General features: G+C 32.3%; 1 protein-coding gene across 1 annotated transcript in view; it reads left to right on the top strand.

The window, feature by feature from the left end:
- Positions 1 to 21995, top strand: part of EYS (eyes shut homolog) — a 1637266-nt gene that overhangs the window by 148369 nt on the left and 1466902 nt on the right. Inside the window, 1 exon segment of the mRNA XM_032341352.1 lies at positions 10270 to 10526. Coding sequence (XP_032197243.1) covers positions 10270 to 10526 — 257 coding nt within the window.

Below are 21995 nucleotides of genomic sequence, written 5' to 3'. Positions count from 1 at the left end.
TCTAATTTTGTTTTATTTGTTTTTTAAATTCCACATGTGAAATCATATAGTAATTGTCTTTATCTGACTGACTTATTCCTCTTGGCATTGTACACTCTAGGTCTTTCCATGTTTATGCAAATGGCAAGATTTATCCTTTTTTATGGTTGAGTAATATTCTGGTGTGTGTGTGTGTGTATTTTATAACCTCCATACTGTTTTCCATGGTGGCTTTACCAAACAGTACATGAGGGTTCTTTTTTCTTCACATCCTTGCCAATTTTAGCCTCTTTTCTTTTAGCCTCCTGAACTGTTTTATAGTAATTAATACAAATATTTTCTTTAAAATGATTGGCATTTATATCTCAAACATATGCATATATAGTTATATATTATTTATATAATGTATATTTTATTATGTATAACAACATTAGCACAAAAATAGGGAATAGAGAAAGACCTACAGTAATACTTTTTACATATCACACTAGAATTAAATTAGTATCTGTGATAGATTAAATCTGTGGTAGATCTGATATATGTTAAGTTGTGTATGGTAACCTTCAGAGCAACAATTAAGAAAATAACTCAGCTAATGTAGTAAAAACAGCATTACAAATACTAAAAATTTGCCCTACAAAAATATTTACTTAAGAGTTAAGTAGTATCCAGCATCTGGGTGGCTCAGTGGGTTAAGCCGCTGCCTTTGGCTCAGGTCATGATCCCAGGGTCCTGGGACTGAGCCCCGCATCAGGCTCTCTGCTCAGCAGGGAGCTTGCTTCCTCCTCTCTCTCTGCCTGCCTCTCTGTCTACTTGTGATCTCTCTCTGTCAAATAAATAAATAAAATCTTAAAAAAAAAGAGAGAGATAAGTATCATCAGAAGAAAAGAGATAAAAAACATAATAAAAATGGAATAACATAAAAATGAGGCTAACATAAATGAGAATGATAAGCATAAATCCAACTATGTTAAAAATAACATTAAAATAAAATGGGTTAAAAACCCAATCCAAGGCAAAGATTTTCAAGTTAGATAATTTCTGAATATAGACAATATATACCATCTATAGAACACACACTATGCACTTAAATGTACAAATAGGTTGAAAGTAAAAGGTTAGAAAAAGACATACCATTCAATCAGCAAGCATAGAAAGCTAGAGTATCTCTACTAATGTCAGACAAAATGGACTTTCTTGGTTTTGTTTTTAAATTTTTTTAAATTTTCTTATGTTATGTTAGTCATATCATCAAAAAACCATTGGTTAAGAATAAACCTAACCAAAGAGGTAAAGGATCTATACTCTAAGAACTACAAAACACTCATGAAAGAAATTGAAGAAGACACAAAAGGGTGGAAAAACATTTCATGTTCATGGATCAGAAGAATAAACATTGTTAAAATGTCTATGCTGCCCAGAGCAATCTGTGCTTTCAACGTCATCCCAAATCAAAATGCCAATGGTATTTCTCAAAGTGCTAGAACAAAATAGACTTTAAAAGAAAAAATGGTTAATTGAAAAAAAAAAAAGAAACAACATTTTAAAATGACAAAGGAATCATGAGAAGATAAAGCAATTATAAACATATATGCACTTAACAACAGAGACTCAAAATATATGAAAAACTGAGAGAATTAAAGAAAAAAATGGCCAATTCAACAATACCAGTTTGAAACTCCAACACTCCACTTTCTGTAGTGGACATAACGTTTGGTAGATGAACAAAAATATAAAATAATTTGAAGAACACTATAAATCTGGTAAAACTGGCAGATATCTATAGAACGTTCACTCAACGGTAGCAGACTGGCATTCTTCTCTAATGCATATTGAACATTTTCGAAGATAGGTCATATGTTAATATAAGCTACAATATATTTAAGAGGATTACAGTAATAGAAAAGATATATTTTCTAACCACAATTGATTGAAATTAGGAATCAAAACCAACAAGCAAAAAAAAAAAAAAAACCAACAAGCAATTCAGTAATTTACAAATATATGAAAACTAAATAACACACTCCACACAAATCAGTGAATCAAAAAGAAAGTACAGGGGACATTAAAAAAATAATTTGAGATTAATTAAAATAAAGATATGGCATACCAAAAGTCATGGGATATAGGCAATTCAGCATTTAGAATTAAAATTATAGCTGTAAATGCCTATGTTAAAAATAAAGAAGATCTTAATCAATATCCTAAACTTCTACCCTAACATAATGGAAAAGGAAAAAAGTTAAATCTAAAGCAAGCCAAAGGAGAAAAATCGTAAACTGTAGAGTGAAATTAATTAAATAGGGTATAAGCAAATATAGAATATCAACAAACCAAAAGTCTATTTTTTAAATGATTAACAAAATGAATAGGACTTACCTATGCTAAGAAAAACAGAGAGAACACTCAAATTACTAAAAGCAAGAGAGATAAAACATAAATTACAAAAGAAAAAAGGTTATAAGAAAAAACTAGGAACAGCAGTATATCTCAAAATGTAGGTAGCTGTGATGAAATGGAGACATTCCCAGAGAAATACAAACTACTAGAATTGACTCAAGAAATAGAAAATCTGAATATATTTATTATAAACAAAAAGATTAAGTTAGTGATTCAACAAACAAATAAAAAAAAATCACACTAAGAAATATTCAGGCCTAAATCGTTTCACTGGGGAATGCTAGCAAACAATGAAGCAGAATTAATTGAAATTATTCACAAACTCATCCAAAACTAAATGAGGACACATTTTTAAACTTATTCTATTAGACCAATGTTACAATGATAACAAAACCAAAGACATCACAAGAAAAGAGAACTAAAGACCAATATGTCTTATTAATCTGAACTCAAAATCCCTCAATATAGTCACAGCACAACAAATGCAGTAACATATAAAAAAATTATGCATCATGGCCATGGGGAATTTATCATAGGAATACAAGGTTTTCATGTTTTAACATGGAATTTTATTTTTATTTTTATTTTTTTTTAAAGATTTTATTTATTCATTTGACACAGAGAGATCACAAGTAGTCAGAGAGGCAGGCAGAGAGAGAGAGAGGAGTAAGCAGGCTCCCCGCGGAGCAGAGAACCCGATGCGGGACTCGATCCCAGGACCCTGAGATCATGACCTGAGCTGAAGGCAGCGGCTTAACCCACTGAGCCACCCAGGTGCCCTAACATGGAATTTTAACAAGGATGTTTTAACATCCTTAAATTAATTAATGTAAATATATTATGTCAATAGAATAACAGGAAAAAAGGAAAACACATAATTCCAATAGTTGAAGTGTTGGGGGATACATTTTACAGAATCTAATAAACTTTCATGATAAAAACAATAAAAAAATGAAGAATAAAGTGGAGGTTCTTCAACCTGATAAAGAATTCTGGAGAAGAAGGAGGAGAAGAAAAGAGAGAGGAAGAATCAGAAACAGCAGGAGCAACATAATTACATTATGTTTAATGATGAAAGAAGACTGGAAATGTAAATGAAAAAACATAACAGTTTACATCTGCTATTGTCAATATGATTAAAAAGAAAGATTAATAAAAAGTACTGGTGTTGGTGAGAATTTGGAGAAATTGGAGCCCTCATATACTGCTGGAGGAATGTACATACAGGTGCTTTGAAAAAGTTTATCAAGTGATAAATAAAATGTGTTATATTTATACATGGAATATTATTCGGCAATAAGAAAGTATGGATTACTAATACCTGGTTACATATGGATTCACCTTGAAAACCTTATGCTACGGGAAAGAAGTCAGTCACAAATGACACATGCAGTAGAACTAAATAAATATTTATGTAATGAAAAAATAATTTTCAGGAGTTTTTTATTAAAAACATTTTTGTTCTGTGATATAACTTTATTTTTTCTGTGTTTCTTTGTTTATGCTTAACTTTCGTGATATTCAGACAATTTTGTAATTATAAAAATGATCAGTATTGTTATGGCTTTTGACATTGTCTCAGTACTAAAATAGAGCTTAGCAGAGTTTACAACTCAAGTTCTTTATATAAAATTAACCGTGTCTATACCAGTCACAAAATATAGACATTTTTATGTAATATATCACCTACTATAATAGCAAGATATGCAAAATCTTAGAAGTAACTTGCAAAAGATGCTCATATTCTCTGTAAAACAAAGTTTATTGCACAATTATTTAATTAAAAAGAGAAAATAATAGATGTTCTGAACACATTAAAATGTAACCATGGATTTAGATAGTATACCTTAATCTGGCCAAGATACCAATTTATCAAGTTAATTAACACATTGAATGTTATACCAATAATATTGCTTATTATTTTAGAAACTAATCAAGTTCCAAGAACTATACAAAATAATAATATGTTATAAACAGCTGACTCTTCTTTGAAAAGGAAGTTATCGGGTGTAACTTCATGTAACACCTGCTATGATAACTATAAAATCTGTATAGTGTCACTGTAAAAACAATCAGTGGACCAACAGAGGGCTCTGAAAACAATACACGTACAAATAGGATCTTGATATACAAGGAAACTTGCCCATAATTTAATGGGAATATACTGACCAGATTCTTTAGTAGAAGGGATTGGGGAAATGGTTCACTGTGAGATGGTAAATAAAACTGACTGCAGCCTTACACTTTATGTAGAAGCAAACTCTGAATATGTTCAGAAACAAATTAAAAAGCAAAATTGCCATGCAACTGAAAGAAATGTAGGAAGATATTTTTGCAGTTTTGGGATGGAAGACTTTTAAAATGAAACTCACAAGATACAACTTTTATTTATTTTCTATTTTTTTAAAGATTTTATTTATTTATTTCCAAGACAGAGATCACAAGTAGTCAGAGAGAGGAGGGGAAGCAGGCCCCCTGCTGAAAGAGGGGAGCCCGATGCAGGGCTTGATCCCAGCGCTCTGGAATCATGACCGGAGGTGAAGGCAGAGGCTTTTACCGACTGAGCCACCCAGGCGCCCAAGATACAACTTTTAAAGTAAAACAATGATAGCACTGTAGCAATGATAGTACTGTAATAATATTAAATTAAAGAACTACTTTATGATGAAAGACCCTAACAGTAACAACAGTGATAGTAATGTTAACTGATAGTTGTTAATCATAAATATTTTTCTATTGAATGCAGCTTATGGGGCATAATGGAAATGAAGTATTTTACACAGGTTTGAGTGTCACCACATTTTTGACCTAAAATGTACAAAAACATTTTTGGGGGGAATTTGGAAAACCTTTAAGGGGAGGAAAAAAAATTCACTAGTCATTTTGCCTCTGGACTTGGTATAGTTTTTGTAATTATGGGGTATTAACTTTGCAAAACCAGGCCCAGACTGTGAAGTGTTCACAGCTTCAAACCATTTATGAAGCTTAAGTTTATGACCAAGTCACCAATCCGTACTAATCAGAAATATCATATCAAAATGAAATCTGTTTATTCATATATTTATTAAACATTTGAGTATTCCCTAATTGGAAAACATTGAGCAAAATGTGAAAATGATATCTGATACCTGACCCCAGGTATCCATAAATAAATTAATGGTCTCCTCAGAACACATTTCGTGGTTACTCTATATCATGTAGAAAGCAAATATCTTTTTATATTACTAAAATAATTATTATTTCCACTTTCTAAACATACAAGTAGTTTGTGTTATAGGAATGAATTTTCTGGCTTTCTTTCTGGGAACTTTAAAATAAACCTGTTTCTTTTATGAGCTATTTTTAAAAAATTCATATTTTCCATACGATGCTAAATATAACCAAGACTCTATTTTTCAGTTATAAGCAAAAGTTCTATTTTAAAGTGTAAAATCTCGAAGTCCATGATAAAATCAAGTATAGCTACAAAACCTATTTCTGTAGAGCCAGGAGGCTTATATAATATATACAGCTTTATGTGAATTTGTCACAGAAATATATTTTGATTATGGCTTTCTTAAATTACCTATTAATCAGGAAGTCTGATAATTATTAATTTCTAAGACTATTTTATTTTTGCCATGATATTGATGACTTTTTAATTAAGAAATTGTATGCACACACACATGCATGCACACGTGAGAGGGGGGAGGAGCAGAAGGAGACACTCTTCAAGAGGCCTCCCCCTGAACCTGGAGCCTATACGGGGCTAGGTCTTAGGAACCATGAGGCCATGACCTGTGCAAAACCCATGAGTCAGATGCTGAGCTGACCCAGGTGCCCTAGTTTTAATTTTGGGTGTGTTATGCAAACTTTCCTGAGTCCCATGCAAAATTTTTGTTACATTTTACTTTTGGTGGGGGTAGAGGGGGAGAGAAACAAAAAAGGAACGTGAACTACTATCAGTATGGTTTCTTGTATGTCCCCATGTATGTGTAGTTAGTCTTGCTGCTACTAAACAACATTTCTTTAGTGTTTTGGTTAGTCTTGCTGCTACTAAACAACATTTCTTTAGTGACTGGATTCTTTTGTGTATTGCACTTACATGCATATATATGTATATATATATTTTTTCCTTTTTTCTTTTTTTTTCCTTTTTTATTTTTCCCTTTTTTTTTTTTAAGATTTTATTTAATTATTTGACAGACAAGTAGGCAGAGAGGCAGGCAGAGACAGAGAGAGGAGGAAGCAGGCTCCCTGCTGAGCAGAGAGCCCGATGCGGGGCTCAATTCCAGGACCCTGGGACCACGACCTAAGCTGAAGGCAGAGGCTTTAACCCACTGAGCCAGCCAGCCGCCCCTTTCTTTCCCTTTTTATTGTCCCCTGGAAAATGAGATAACCTTGTTTCTTTAAGCTTTATAGTAAAATGATATAGAGGTCATTAATTTGTTTAAGCAGTTCTAAAGTAGATAGCATTGTAATTTCCATTTCCATGCCAAAAGTTAATTATAATAAATTCATTAAAAGAAGTACTTTTGTATAATTAGTTTCAATTATAGTTTGGGTTGAAACTTAGCTAATATGCACATAATTATCTCCCATATATATATATTTTTTTCTTTCGGGTGCAAAACAATGCATATGTTATGGTATAAAGTCAAAGTTTGACTATATTATAGCTTCAGGCTCTATGACTTCTCATGCTTTACTTTTATATGTCAAACAATAAAAAATGTATACATGTTATATGACTTTGTGCTATCTGGACCAGATTTTTTATTTTACTTCATTATATCTAAATAGCTTTTTATAAGTCTAACCTTTTGGTATTACTTTTCAAATTATCTCCTAAGACTTAGAATTTCATGAAGCTGTTTATTCAGAACTTTTAAGATGACCTTTCTCTTGAACATTATTCAATTTTAAAATACATGTGATGATTATATAATCAAACAATATTAATGGAGCATCCACTGTATATCAGCCATATGGATCATAATCCTAGGATTTAGGGTAAACACATAGAGTGATATCCTTAATTTCATCTCTACCTAGAATATTTTTCCATTAAAACACTAAATGATGAAAAAATTTAAATCACAATATTTATATATGAGATAATGTTTTCAACTGACATGTTTTGCTTTATTCTTTCAATCTTGTCTCAAACTTAAGTACAATTCAAACTGACTAGTAATAAAGCTGACTTATTTAGTAATAAAGTTAGTAATATATTCATGAAGTCTTTTAGTCCAATTTATTTTCTCAAAGTAAAAGTTCTATGAAATTATAAGAACATTTTAATATTATAAATAATATATGTGGACACCTATACTTTTCTTGACTTTCTTTTCTAACAAAATTGATGTATTTGTCACTGAAAAGCTTTCAATTTAATAGCAATTTATCTTAGAACTAGGTATCCATATATGCATGTATACCAGGTAAGTGATGGACAATGAATGTTATAAATCTTTCAATGCACAGAATGATTCCATGAACAACAAAAAGTGTTCCACAGTTTGCACAATTTCCAAAAGTCCCAGCATACATTAATATGGATATAAAACATTTTTATAACTATCTGAGCCAATATCTTAACTTCATTTTACACAGTGACACAAAATATTTTTATAAAATTTTAATGATTGTTGAATTTTCCAGGAATGAAACTTTCATGTTGATCAAGGACATACTATGTTTTATTCAAAAGTGTATTAGAATTTTTTAGCCATATTGGAAAATCATATCATCCTACTTGAATTTCTAAAAAGAAACTACTATAATCATTCTCCATTTATCGCTGCCATGCCTGTGTTCAATAACTTTATTTCAAGTTAAAATATACACATATGATATGGTTGGTATCAGCCTTACGTGCTGAGTAATGAACACACTTAATCCTCTTCTATGGAATAGATGTAGTACTGATAATTTTACAGATGAGAAAACTAAGGCACAAAAACTTCTAAATAAGTTAAAGAATTAGAACCAAGGTTCCCATTCCAAGGCCAGTGCTTTGAATATATCAAAGCATCAACTATCCTGACTGCCATTAACAATCTCAGTGATCCTTGGCAAATTGCATTAAATGGCTAAGTTTCTCACAACTACAAGAAGAAAGGTTTGAACTAATTGACCCTTAACATTCTTGCTGGCTCCAAACACCTACCATCATATAAATTTATGAGTGTAATGACTTAGGTTCAGTAGGTTAATTTTCACTAATAATAACAAGCAAAGTAATTTGACATTGCTCTTCTCCACTCATTGACATGTTTATATGATTATCTTAAGTGTCCTTTGAATAGTTGGCGAAGGATACTTCAAAATTACAGCACTATACTTTAGACCAAAGATTATCTTTGATTTAGGTTTCTTTCTTACCTCACATGTTCTTTTTCTGATGCTTTATGTGCATGTATATACAATATTCAAAGGAATAATGTGTGCATATTATATAGTGTATAATTGTTATAAGATAGCATCTCATAATCCACTTTACCAAAGGTGGTGCCTAATCTATAAAGAAGACCCAAGAATGTTTGTTCGGTATGTTTAGGTCAATGCCAGTCATATAGAAAACACAAAGATCTGTATCTAAGGAATGAATATAGAAATGAATGAATGGATACTTTCAATGGAAACTGTTATTAATTAAAACCCCATTTCTCTTAGGCATGAGGTTAAATATTTCAAATTTGTTTTGTGCTTCTCTCAGGCTGTCCATAGTAATGCTACTGATAAGGAATGCCTGGGGCGCTTGTCACTCACTTGTCAGCTGCCAATGCCTGGGACACTCACCTACCTGCGGGGAATTCTAGGGCACTCGCTAGGGTCGGTGCTAACTTCTGGAGACCCTACACAGGCATTTCCTCAAGCCAGTGTTGCCGGACTGTCTCCTGTGTTTGTTTTGTTTTCTTTCTCAGGATTGCAAGGTGCACCTCAGTGAAAGAGCAAGGGCTTTTCTTTTGTTTGTTTTTTGTTTGTTTGTTTTTGGCTTTTAATCTCGGGTTCCGGCTAACAGGGCAGGCCACACAGGTTAAATATCAGGTAAAAAGAGAGCAGACCTAGAGTTGTGGCTTTATTGAGATGGAGGGGTGGTGCCTAGGGTTTCTCGGATTCATTCTGTTGGTGAATTTAAACCACGCCAGCTGGGGCGCCTGGGTGGCTCAGTGGGTTAAGGCCACTGCCTTCAGCTGAGGTCATGATCCCAGGATGCTGAAACCATGTCCTGCATCAGACTCTCTGCTCAGCGGGGAGCCTGCTCACCCCTCCCTCTCTCTGCCTGCCTCTCTGCCTACCTGTGATCTCTGTCTGTCAAATAAATAAATACACTCTTAAAACACGCCAGCCAACGGAAGTTAAAGAGCAGGAAGGGAAAAGAAAGGTCACACATAAGGTTGGTTATCTAGGTCAACCAAGGTTTTGTAAAAAGGGGAACTTCAGGTGGGTCAGGCTGGCTCTTCATCTATTTATGTAGCTGGCAGTGTGTTTATTCAGGATAAATATCTTTGAAATGAATGCCGGACACTCAGAAGTTTATGTTGAGCATTCACCTTGCAATCAGAAAGCTAATTGTCAGGCTCTCACACTGCAGATTTTCACAGAAATTCTGACAAACGTTAACCTTGTCATTTAGCCTCAGGAGGGTTAATGACGCTATCCTAGGTTACATAGAAATTAGTGGCAGAACCTGTGTTTGAGTCTAGGTCTGTCTTTTGCTAAAGTTCTTTTTACTCACTCTGTACAATAAGCAATATTAAGTTTTGCTAAGAACCAACATTTTCTCTAAGAATATTTTAAAAGTGTGCCCACAACCATATTTAATGTATTGTTATCCTATGTATTTAAATGAATATATATTTAAATTTTACAACTAATTGGATTTTTTGTTTTTGCATGTTGCAGATGCAGCTGTTCTCCTGTTTACATGGACGGATTCTATAACCTCAGTGTTGAAGATTGCTTAGGAAACCAGAGTACATCAGTGCATGGCTTCTGCTTGGTCCATTTGCACAACTGCAACTGTAGCTGTCCGCAAAGATCTGAAAGAAACATCTGTGAAATAGAAACTGAAGATTGTAAATCTGTGCCCTGCAAAAATGAAGCAACCGGTATACATTTAAGTGGCTATTTCTACTGCAAATGTATCCCAGGATTTACAGGCAAGTATTTCTGAGAAATCAAATTCTCTAGGGGCTAATGTTAATACATGTTGTTAATGTTTTTCAAATGTATCTAATGATTGGTATTGTAGCCTGCTTTCTCATTTAGCAAAGAAGAAATATCTTCACTTGGACTAATAGGATTGGTTCTTTGGGCAGTTACTTTGCTGACTATACAGCCTTGGCTCATGCAAATGAGGCTAAAAAGGCCAGGCTGAACTGTAGAGACTGTGATATATATGTCAAAGTTCTGAGGAGAAGAACAGGCAGCCTTAACCTCTCAATAATTTCACCTAAACAGCTATGATATTGCCCTTCAACCTCCTCTTTGGCTGCCAGGCACACTGAGTGCTTAGATCAAAACTAAAATTTAATTCTGTATTTTCCAGGTCAGTTTAATGTTCCATTAGTAAGATTAAAAAAATTCCATAAAACTACAAACATACTATATCCTCTGTAAAGTCACAGAAGATGATACTCACAGTTGCTGTGTAGTAAAAGGCATCCTTTGATTTAAAAATATCACAAATTAAGCACTCACATTTATGTTGTTTGAGATTATATGCTTGTTCTTACACTGAAATGATTATTAATAATAATTTCAGGACTATTTTAATTGCTTTATAAAAAGCAGTATGGAGGCCACACAGAATAAAATAATATTGTCACTTTTAAATCACACCTAACTTTATGTAAAATAATAAAAAAAAGTTATGTGCAACTTGATATCCCCTTTTATTAAGCAGACCCAACTCTAAACATTATTTGCATTTCCATCTTAAAATGAAAAATATTTTTATCTATTTAATATTTAAAGTAATATCCTGAAGGTTTTAGAAGCAATTGAAAAGGGTAAGTTTCAAGAATAGAATGGCAATATTATTGGAATAAATGTATGGCTATCTAGATTAGTTCTTTTTTTGTTCTTTTTGTTTTTTAAATGAAAATATATTTGAGTGTACGAATTTTGGTAAGCTTGTTAAAAAGGTTGTCCCATTACTTCAAATTTCACATTTCAATCATGTTCTTAGTAAAAATAAAATAGCATAAAAGGTGCTAGTGTTGTTGAAACATAGGTATCTGCCTTAGGGAAAACCAAATACATACATACACCTGTTTTATAAACAGGATATCGTCCAAAATTTAGTGAAAATATATTAAGCATTAAGTGTACATAAAATGGAATAAAGAATAGAATTTAACTCCTCTTAATACCATTACTAAGAGAAAATGTCCTTTGATATATTTATAGTCTGTGTGCATATGTACATATGTATATGTGCACAAATAATCAGCGAGCACCCTGTCATTTTATATATCAAGATGTATATTGGCTATAAATTATATGATCATTAAATTTGTATTTATGTGTATATATACACACACATACACACACTATATAGTTAAACCACATGTAGCACTCACTGACATATTGTAGAAAATAGGTATGACTCACTCTTCAGTTGGGGATAAAAAATTAAACCCAATTTAAGATTTACAAGCCTGTATTATTAAGCAGGCCTATATCTCCTATGAAGTCTCTCTGTTTCTACTGAATTGCAAAGAACTCTGTGGGTTTCCTCATATCTGAATATTCAGTCTACCTTTAAAGTCTTCATGCAGTGAAATGTGAAGAAACTGATGAGTCTCAACTTTCCCAAAGTTGCACAGTTAATCCCACTGAAAGCAGAATATTTGGGCAGCACTTTAAAATCAGTGCCCCTTTTCTCTTCCACCTCTTTCTCTCCCTCTGTCTGGCTTCTCCACATGTCCATTCTCTCTCCCTTTATCTGGAGTTTTCCTCTATCCAGTCTCTCCTCTTCTACCTAGTTTCTTTCCCTTTATTTTTTTTCCCTTTATTTTTTTATTTCTCCTTTCCTTTTCTCCTCTTCCATCTGGTTTCTACCCCCTCTCTTTTATCCCCTTAATCTAGCTTCACAACCTCCATCTATGAACTCATGTGTTTCCTATAGAAATGTATAAGGTACTATTACCATACCTTTCATAAGTATAATCACTTCTTTCTTTATCCCATCACCTTTTGGGGGAGTTTTCAGCCTTATATGCAAACTTCTAGGTTAAATGTTGTCCCTGTATATTTGGCCCAGGAGATCATAAACTTGAATGCTCATGAGACTCGCCTGGATGTTAAACCTCAGAGTGTCAGCCCTATCTCAGATATTTCTCATTCAGCAATTCGGGGGCTCAGTAGGTCTGGGTGATGCTGATGCTGCTGGATCATGAACCACACTCAGAGAACGGCTCTTCTAGCCTATTATATTCGTGAAGAAGGTTGGTATGGATACGAAAATTTAAAATTCAGCTTCAAGTGAGAGCTGTCACTCAGCACAGTGTGAGGAACCCATCTAGTCTATTCTCCTGGTGAGCATTAACTCCTTGAGCAAGATGATGTCATCATATGGGAAGACCATATACTTGGGTGGATCTTACATGATTTAAACTTAATTCGAGTGTAATTATCTGAAGTTGTCTAGAGATTTTAAAATCTGGGAGTAATTCCAGTGGGTTTTTTTCAGGCAATAGCATTTTTCAAATTATCTTGTTATTCATATCTATGATATTTTAGTAATGGAATAAAAATTTTATTTATTTTTAGTTAATTTTTTTCCTTGTCAGTTTGACACTTTCAACATTGCTGGTTTCTAAAATGGCTTATAGTCAAAATAAGAGCTGTGAGCTAGTTGGATAAATTCTTGAGTTATCTTTGTCTTTATTTAAAATATTTTGGGTTTCTCCTGCCTTTGACTTAAGTAACCAAATTCTCCTTTTCCTCCTCTTATGGTTGTTTTGGTACAGGGAGAGGCTAGGAAGCTCTTTGGTTAGCAGGAGGATCCAAGTAGTTCTTGACAATTAGGCCCAGCTTTCCCATATTTAAAATGGGCCTTTAAAAAATAAATAAATAAAATAAAAAATAAATAAAGTGGGCCTGAGCTAAGCCTCCTTAACAGTCTGCTTTCTTCTCAAATGATTATATAGTAAGGGCCTCTATCTTAAAAGCAAACTTCTTCTCTGCTATAGTCTTATAAATTTGACTTGCACAGCTCTGTGGTTCTCTACCCTCCCCATGACAACTTTCTTTTCTTTTTAAAGTCTCAGCTTGATATTGAATAGATAATAAATAAGGTGGAATCTTTCATTTCTAATTTAAAAATCTTAATAGGAGGTGAAGTAATAATATTGCATAATAGCCATTTAGTACAATAACATTTACTTTTATTTTTATAATTTTTTAATTTAAATTTAAATAAATTTTGAATATATACATGCATTCACAAATTGGTCTTTTATATGTATTTTTAGCAGTTTTGTTTTCAGTCTTACACATTTATGCTTACTTTATACAAAGCAGGAAAGACATTCCTTTTTACTCTGCACCCTGAAATATTTAAAATAAAATTGAAAGTTATAAAAATTCCTTATTTTTATTGCAAATAACTAATAATTTAAATATTAGTCTTAGGAAGATTATTTCTTTTTAAAAATTTATCATCACTTTCCAGGGTTTTATTGAGTTATTTTACTAAGTTATGTGACTTGATTTAGTTATTAATATTAATGGCTTTGAATTTTAATTGTCATATAATAATAATTTTATCTGACTTAATGTTAATTTTTCAATTTTATCTTGATTTTTACATATGTATGTGTGTTTTCTGATTAGCTGTAGTTTAATACAGTTGTTATTTTCGAGGACCTTACTATTCATAAACTTAAAATTCTCAAGTTTTCTGCTTTATATTTAGTATTTTATATATTTAACAATAGAATTCCTTTCTTTAGCTTTAGGAAACATCACAAGGTCTTGCTCTTTTTATTCTTTAATTTTTGTTTCTTTGTAATCTTTAGTTAATTTGTTATTTAATGGCGAACTTTTAGAGCTATAGATTTTACTTGGGGTATTATTTTGCCTGTATTTTAGAAATTCGATATACAGGTTTTTATTATTTATTTTTTTTAGTTTTACTGCTTTCTAAGTAGACTTATTTCATGCTTGATTTCCAGCTTTGTCTGTGAGTCAATATGGTGTTTGAAGATAAGATTTCTAAGTTACTTGGAAATTTTGTTTATTCTTTGGTTCTTAATTTCCAATGTTACTGCATCATTTTTTTTTAAATATTTTATTTATTTATTTGACAGACAGAGATCGCAAGTAGGCAGAAAGGCAGGCAGAGAGAGAGCTGGAGAAACAGGCTCCTCCCTGCTGAGCAGAGAGCCGGATGTGGTGCTTGATCCCAGAACCCTGGGATCATGACCTGAGCTGAAGGCAGAGGCTTTAACCCACTGAGCCACCCAGGTGCCCCTTACTGCATCATTAATACAAAATAGGGTCATCAATAATTGCTTTTGGTATATTTTTCCTTTTTATTTTGAAAACATACAGAGAAATGAAATTATTTTTATAGTTTACCTAACTGTAGAGGATTACTGGTAGCTACTGGTAGGCTCAAGGGAAAGTTCCTGAGAAAAATCCCTACTGTGAAGTCTTTTATAATTTGTAATAATTTCTTGTAATTTGTTAGCAGTGTGTGCCTTGAGGGCAAAAGTAATGAATGTTGGGTTCATAGTGGCTTAGCATATGATAATTCTTTTAGAATAGTAGTTGGATATTTAGAAATAATAAAATTTGTATATATTCTTTAAAATTTCTTTCCTATGATTTTCATATCAGGTTGGAGAAAAATAATCTCAAGAGATTTTTGAGGAAGAGAGATTTTTAGTGCCACCTCAAGTGTAGCATATTCAAGTGTTTGAAAGTAGTGTTGAAGAACAAAAATCTTTCACTCTGTACACCAGACTCCCATATGGTTTTGATGTGTAGCAAAATGTTGGATTCACTTCCCTGTATGCTTTCATAGGTATAAACATACATATACATATATATGAAATGGACACATATATATACATGGAATAAAAATAAGTTAGAGGTCCTTGTGTCATTTTTTTTTTTTTTTCTAATAATTTCCAAGTAGTTCTAAAATTTTGCTTTTTTAATTGGGGCTGTCTTGTGTAGCTCAAAGTATGTTATGCTATGCCACTTGTGTAGCTCAAAGTATGTTATGCTGTGCCATGTTTTATATTCCCAAACTTCAGTTTATCTTATAAATCACATTTTTATAAAATAAATATATTTTCCTTTTTAATACCTATTTCTGGGATACTCCTTTGTCTAGTATTACTTTTGTTTTTGTCTTTTATATGGAGATTTTAGTTCATTTATGTTTCACATAATTATTTTATTTTGTACTTGGATTGAAATATGTCCTTACATTATTTGTTTTCCATTTGTTTTGTATGTTCTCTAATACATTTTTTTCTCCCTTCCTATATTCTTTTGGTTAATTACGTATTTTCTTATTCTATTTATTCCTCTTAAATATACTTTTGCTCTTCTTAGATGCTTACCCTACAGATTACAACATTTTAATTAGTTTAACGTATTTTAATATAAATTAGTGTTTGTACCATGTTTCAGGAAATGCGTAGGCCTTACACACTTTTGCCACATTTAACCCTCCAGATAAGTGCTTAGTTTTGAATATGTTGTTTTGCATATACTTAAAACTGTGCATGACACTATTGTTATCATTTTATATAGACAATATTTATTTTGATTTACCTTCATTTTGGTCTTTTATTGTTGTTATTTCCTTCGTATACTTCCAGGCTTCCAATGGCCTTCTCTTACCATATGTATGATAATAACTATTTAGCATATTATTGTAAGCATTTCTGCTGTGATGAATTCTCCATTTTTTGTTTGTCTAAATATACATTTATTTCATGTTTGTACCTAAAAGATATAATAAGAGATCAGTAGATGAGTTAAATGAATGAAGTGACTATGACTACAAATTAAATGTCTTGGGTAGTGATGTACTTAAAGATGTATGTCTTTGCTGATTTTACATATATATATAAAATACACACACATGCATATACATATATGTGCATGTGTGTATCTGTCATCTACATGTTTATCATGTGATATTGCTTGTCTTATAGTATATTTTACTCCTATTTATTGGTTCATGTATTTTATTTTATAAAGCACATCATGGCACAGAAAATTTAGCAAAAGGCTCAGACAACTGATACCAAATGTGTCACATGAGTCATGCCACGATTTGAGCCAGGTGTTTACTTATAATATTCTCTTATATGCAAGCTTGAGGCTTATGTATACTGATTATATTCTAAAGAATAGAAAATGAGTGTGAGATCAAAATGTTTGACAAAATAAGAAATTCAAATATTTTTAGGTAATTCTGTCACAAAATTGCCTTTAATTAAACAATTAATATATATTTAGCATGTTACTAATATTCTGCTCTATTCATGTGATTGAAATACTACTGAAATCAAGGGAATTATGATGGGAATTATACTTCTGTCTACATTGATCCTTAGGCTTTGCGCTTACTGAAGGCTCTTTTAACCAAATAGAAGACAGGAGCCATAGACACATATTTGAGAGATAATATTAAAAAGCTGTGGGAAAGAGGACAGTTCCTCTTCACTCTGGAAGATTCTTATTCTGTCCTTCATGGGTTTATATTTAAACTTCCTCAAAAACTGAAAAAAAAAAAAACCCAGAAAATATGGAAATTTAAAATGGTAAAAGAATTACAGCCTCGCTGAAAGTAGTATGTGTCCTGAGGATTAGATGGCAGCTTTTTTAGCTTTAGTACACCTTTTCTTTCAGATTCTGATTTCATTCTAAATTGTGGTTTCCCCTAAACTCATTAAAATGCAAACGCTATGCAAAACAATGTTTGCATAATTATAAAATAATTTACTAAATGTTGCATTTCAGAAAGAAAAAGGTTATGTGCAGGAATTTAATTAGTGATCTGGCAACACAAAATATTCAACATTGGTTCTAATTGTAAGCGCATCGGGGATTTTCTCCAAAAGAACTGGATTTCTAAAGGTCAAGCATTTATATTAAAGTGTTATAAAATAGCCATCTTGTAATAAGGAAGATGAGCAGCTTTTCATCAGAAGTAGTACAAATTAACTTCCCAAGGGAAATGACCCAGTATATTCATCTTAACATGAGATATTTGTATTGAGATATTTATTATTTATGCTGAGCTCATTTTTATACTGTGGAGTATTCCAAAGCACATGGCAGGAAAAGTATAAGCATGAAGTTCACCCATTCTGGACCAAAGTAGCTAAAGGAGAAATGGCTTTTGGTCTTGTTTCAGATAGGGACAGTAATCTCTATAAAGCACCTTACTTCTTTTTCAGTTTCCCTATTATATAGGTTGACAGTCCATCTTCCCTTTGTCTACTTACCCCAAATGTTAGAACTACTGAATGGATCTTGAGTTTCCTGAAAGAAATCCAGTGTATTAATGGGAGGTGATAATATTACTAGAGCGTAAGAGTCCTTTAGCTGGTCCAAACTTAATCTCTTTTTTTTTCTTTTTTTTTTTTACATTTTCCCATTGAAGTTAAAAAAAAATCAATAAACCAGCTAACAAACTGGCAGCCATCCAAACAATAATAACAACAAAAAACAAAACAACAAAACCCCATTAGCTATTTTAAATTGCATCAAATATGAAGAAGCCCATGACCACAAAGAATTTAAATTTCACTGTGAAGCTGCACACCATAAATAAATGTCAGCATGTTACTGACAACTTATTTTGATATTTTTCTTTTTCTTTTCACTCAAAGCATTTTTAGTTCTTTTAAAGAATTATTTTTACTTATTAGGGATAATGTATTTTTATTGGTATTAAAGACATCATATGTTAAGTGTTGAAGATATTTATATATTTCCATGGGTTTCTAGGTCCTAATTTTTAATTCAAAAGATGTAGAAATTCTATTTTTAATTCAACCAAGATTCTGACTTGATGTCAATAAATAGTCAATAATTTTGCCTGGGTGCTTAGAAAATATAATACTTGAAGGACTAATGGAATGAAACTGAGTTTTTTAAAAGCTTATTGAAATAACAGGTACCCAAAACAAGAAATAACAAATGACAGCAGGACATGTCTACATTTGGCAGAGATTGAGATAATATATAAGGACTAGATTGTTAATTTGGAAGTATGATACATACATACTGTATAGTAATTTTAATTATTAAGCAATTGAGCAATAGCAGAATGAGAATATATAAAAACAAAGATTGAAATAAACATATTTTATTATATAGAGGTAGAGGTATGTAAATAACATTGTTCCAAGTAGAATTAATTTACTGGCTGTAAAATCTAACTTAATATTTTCTTTATTTATGATATCCAATAGACATAATAAAGAAATGGTTGGGGAGAATATTTGGGGTAGGTCAGAAATTTCTTTTGGTTCCCGGGTTGCCTGTCTATCCCAGGAAGCATTCTTTGCTAGTCCCGGCAAACTCATCGTGGGTAGAGGCCAAAGTAGTCCATGACATCATCGCCCAGAATATTGTTACAAGATGTGTTAAGTTCCAGCAGTAGCTGGGGAATTTTTCTTCCCGACTTTTCTGTATACTGTCATAAGTTAAACTATGTAGTTCCCAAATTTCATTCTCTTTGCCTTAGGAACTAGATTACTTCTGGACTCACAATTCAAATTGCTATGCCACTCATATTTGTATGTTTACAAAATTTCCTATTAATAATTTTTCTGTGGGTAGCCATTTCATAATTCTTTATATTTTTGTACTTTTCTAATTTATCTGAAAATTTCATCCTGCTGCTACATTATTTAAACAAGCTCCCAAGCGCTATTGAAAGGAAAGTGCCTCTCCAGAATGATCATTTTTATGCATAGAAGATAACATGGATTTTCTTGCTGTCAGGGTATTTCTAACGAGATTTCTAATCTGTATAAGCTTCAAAAATGCTGACTAACTCTAAAAAGTATTACAAGATAGCAGCCAAAAATGCAACAGAGGAAAAAATGCACTTTTTTGTATCCCTCAGAAAGTGGGATCTTCTCTATCTTCTGTTATTTTAGTTACAACTTAAAGGTAATCTTGGGCTGGCCTCACAAATGTGAAAATTGTGATTTTTTATTTCTGTGAGAAATAAAAATGGACAAACTAGTCAAAGTACAAATAGCAATAAAATGATCACAAAGTTATATTTCAGAGACTTAAGCCAGAAAATGTATCAGAAAATGACATAGACATTTTAAATCCAATTTTCCAATTATCCATTTCTTATTTTAAAATTTAATATTTATGTTGTTATTTTTAGAAAAGATCTATACTACCTTTCAAATTACTGTTATATTTGGGGTGCCTGGGTGGCTCGGTGAGTTAAGCCGCTGCCTTCGGCTCAGGTCACGATTTCAGGGTCCTGGGATCGAGTCCCGTATCGGGCTCTCTGCTCAGCAGGGAGCCTGATTCCTCCTTTCTCTCTGCCTGCCTCTCTGCCTGCTTGTCATCTCTCTCTGTCAAAGAAATAAATAAAATCTTTAAAAAAAAATTACTGTTATATTTAGTGGTTATATAGGAATGTTGAGGTTTAGAATTTGTTTCTGAAACATTTTCTTTCAAGGAAGTGCATTAATGTTAATGAGACCTTAAAACAGGGGAAAAAAAAGATTGACAATAGTAATCTATGTCATATCAGAAGATATGAAAGAGAACACTTATTCCAGTTCACTCAGACCTAAAAGATAGCCAGAAAATATCAAATACCCATGAGTATATAAAAAAGAGAGAGAGAAGGTTAGCCTATTTTTCAGAATATTTTACTTTATTTCATTTAATTAGGAATAGAATTCCTTTATGAGTACTTAATAAATTAATAGCTTACTCTATGAGTGCTACATAATATGAATTAATAAAATATGTTTTGATAAGCTATAGAGTAATCCAAGTTTATTGCTTCATAAAATCTGTCAGTGTTAGGCATTTAAAAATATAGCTTAACAAAGTAATGCATTATATATTTTTCTGTCAATTTATTCATCTAATTATCTACAACCTATCTGTGCTTTCATACATGTATTTATTTAGCTTGTTACAAGGTATCAAATAAAGTAATAGAGATTAATTATATATGTAAAACCATTTAGTAAATTTGTATTTTTATATGTATACATTAAATATGAATGATGAATGGAATTATACTAGCAAAATTTAAGCTGGATATATGTATAAGTTGAGATATTTTCCAAGAAGTATAGTTGGATTTTCATTATATCATTGAATTATAATAGACACTAACTTTATCAACTTTAATAGAGTCATAAGCACACATAAAATTTTAGTTTTATTTGTAGAAGTTATATTAATAAATTTGTCTTGATCCAACTTAATATCCCTTCCATCATTATTGCACACCTTTAATATCTAAATCTACATGTTCTCTGAATTTCTATCTGTATAAGTTAGAAAACTCAAGTACTTCTTTTGGAGAGTCCTGGGTCACGCATTCTACCTCACCTTTAGGGGCCTTCTGTGATTAAGTCTAGTTATAGTTCTAGAAGCAAGGTGAGTTTTTAAGGGTGGGGTCCTAAGAAGAATTGGCATTGTCATGGATGGCATTTCCTCAAGGGAGTCCATTGCTCTTTCCTCAGGCAATGCAGGGTTAATTTCCTAAGGAAGTAGAGAGGCCCATTTGGGGTGACGGTCTCTTCCACTGGGAAAGATCAGTCATTAAATTTAGAGATTTGGTGTTCCCAGCTCTATCAGGTTCTTCCCATACATCTATATTCTTTTTCAGGATCCAGTTCCTTCCCAGTTAATGCCCTCACTTTAACAATAGACATGCTGTGAGCCTGGGAGTTTAACTTGTATTGTGATTCAGCTAGTCAAAGGATGAGGTTCTTTCTTTGATTTTCAGCAGTCTTAGTTAGCTCTGTGGTTAGAGCACATGAGGATTTCCTTCAAAGCACACATAGAGATGTTCAGGTGATTTATGTAACATTTTATTCGAGAATTCAAATCCTGGAATTCATCCTTTCTTTACTCACTTTGTCCAGTGATGTTAAGAGCAGCCAGCCAGTGTCATAATATAAATTTATTAGTTTAAGCAAATTGTTTGAAAGTACAGTATACATTGTCACCCAGATCCTCGCTTCTTATAAGTGCTTGATTTGGAGGATTCAGTGGTAACATTTTGTATGTCTCTATTGCCAGATCACATCATGGACTATCTTTACTCTTTACTATTGGAAATAAAGTCATTGGCAACTCCAAATCTAATATGATTAGAAAACCAATTTCACATATCCTAGTACAAGTTAAGAAAACTCATTCTTCCAATTTCGTTTCGCTAGAACCACTTTTAGTACCAAAATCTGTATTGGTCAAAATCCTCCAGAGAAACAGAACCTGTGTAGGTATATCTTCATATCCATATATATGCATATATATCCATCTGTGTGTGTGTGTGTATTATATATATTTGTGTTTGTTGATTGATTAAGGAATTAGTTCACACGATTATGGTGGCTGACAGGTCCCACAATCTGTGGTCAGTAGGA

This window comes from Mustela erminea, chromosome 4 (assembly GCF_009829155.1).
Source record: "Mustela erminea isolate mMusErm1 chromosome 4, mMusErm1.Pri, whole genome shotgun sequence".
Classification (NCBI taxonomy): domain Eukaryota; kingdom Metazoa; phylum Chordata; class Mammalia; order Carnivora; family Mustelidae; genus Mustela; species Mustela erminea.
The sequence above is the reverse complement of the archived record's forward strand: the minus strand, read 5'-3'. Positions and strand labels throughout refer to the sequence as shown.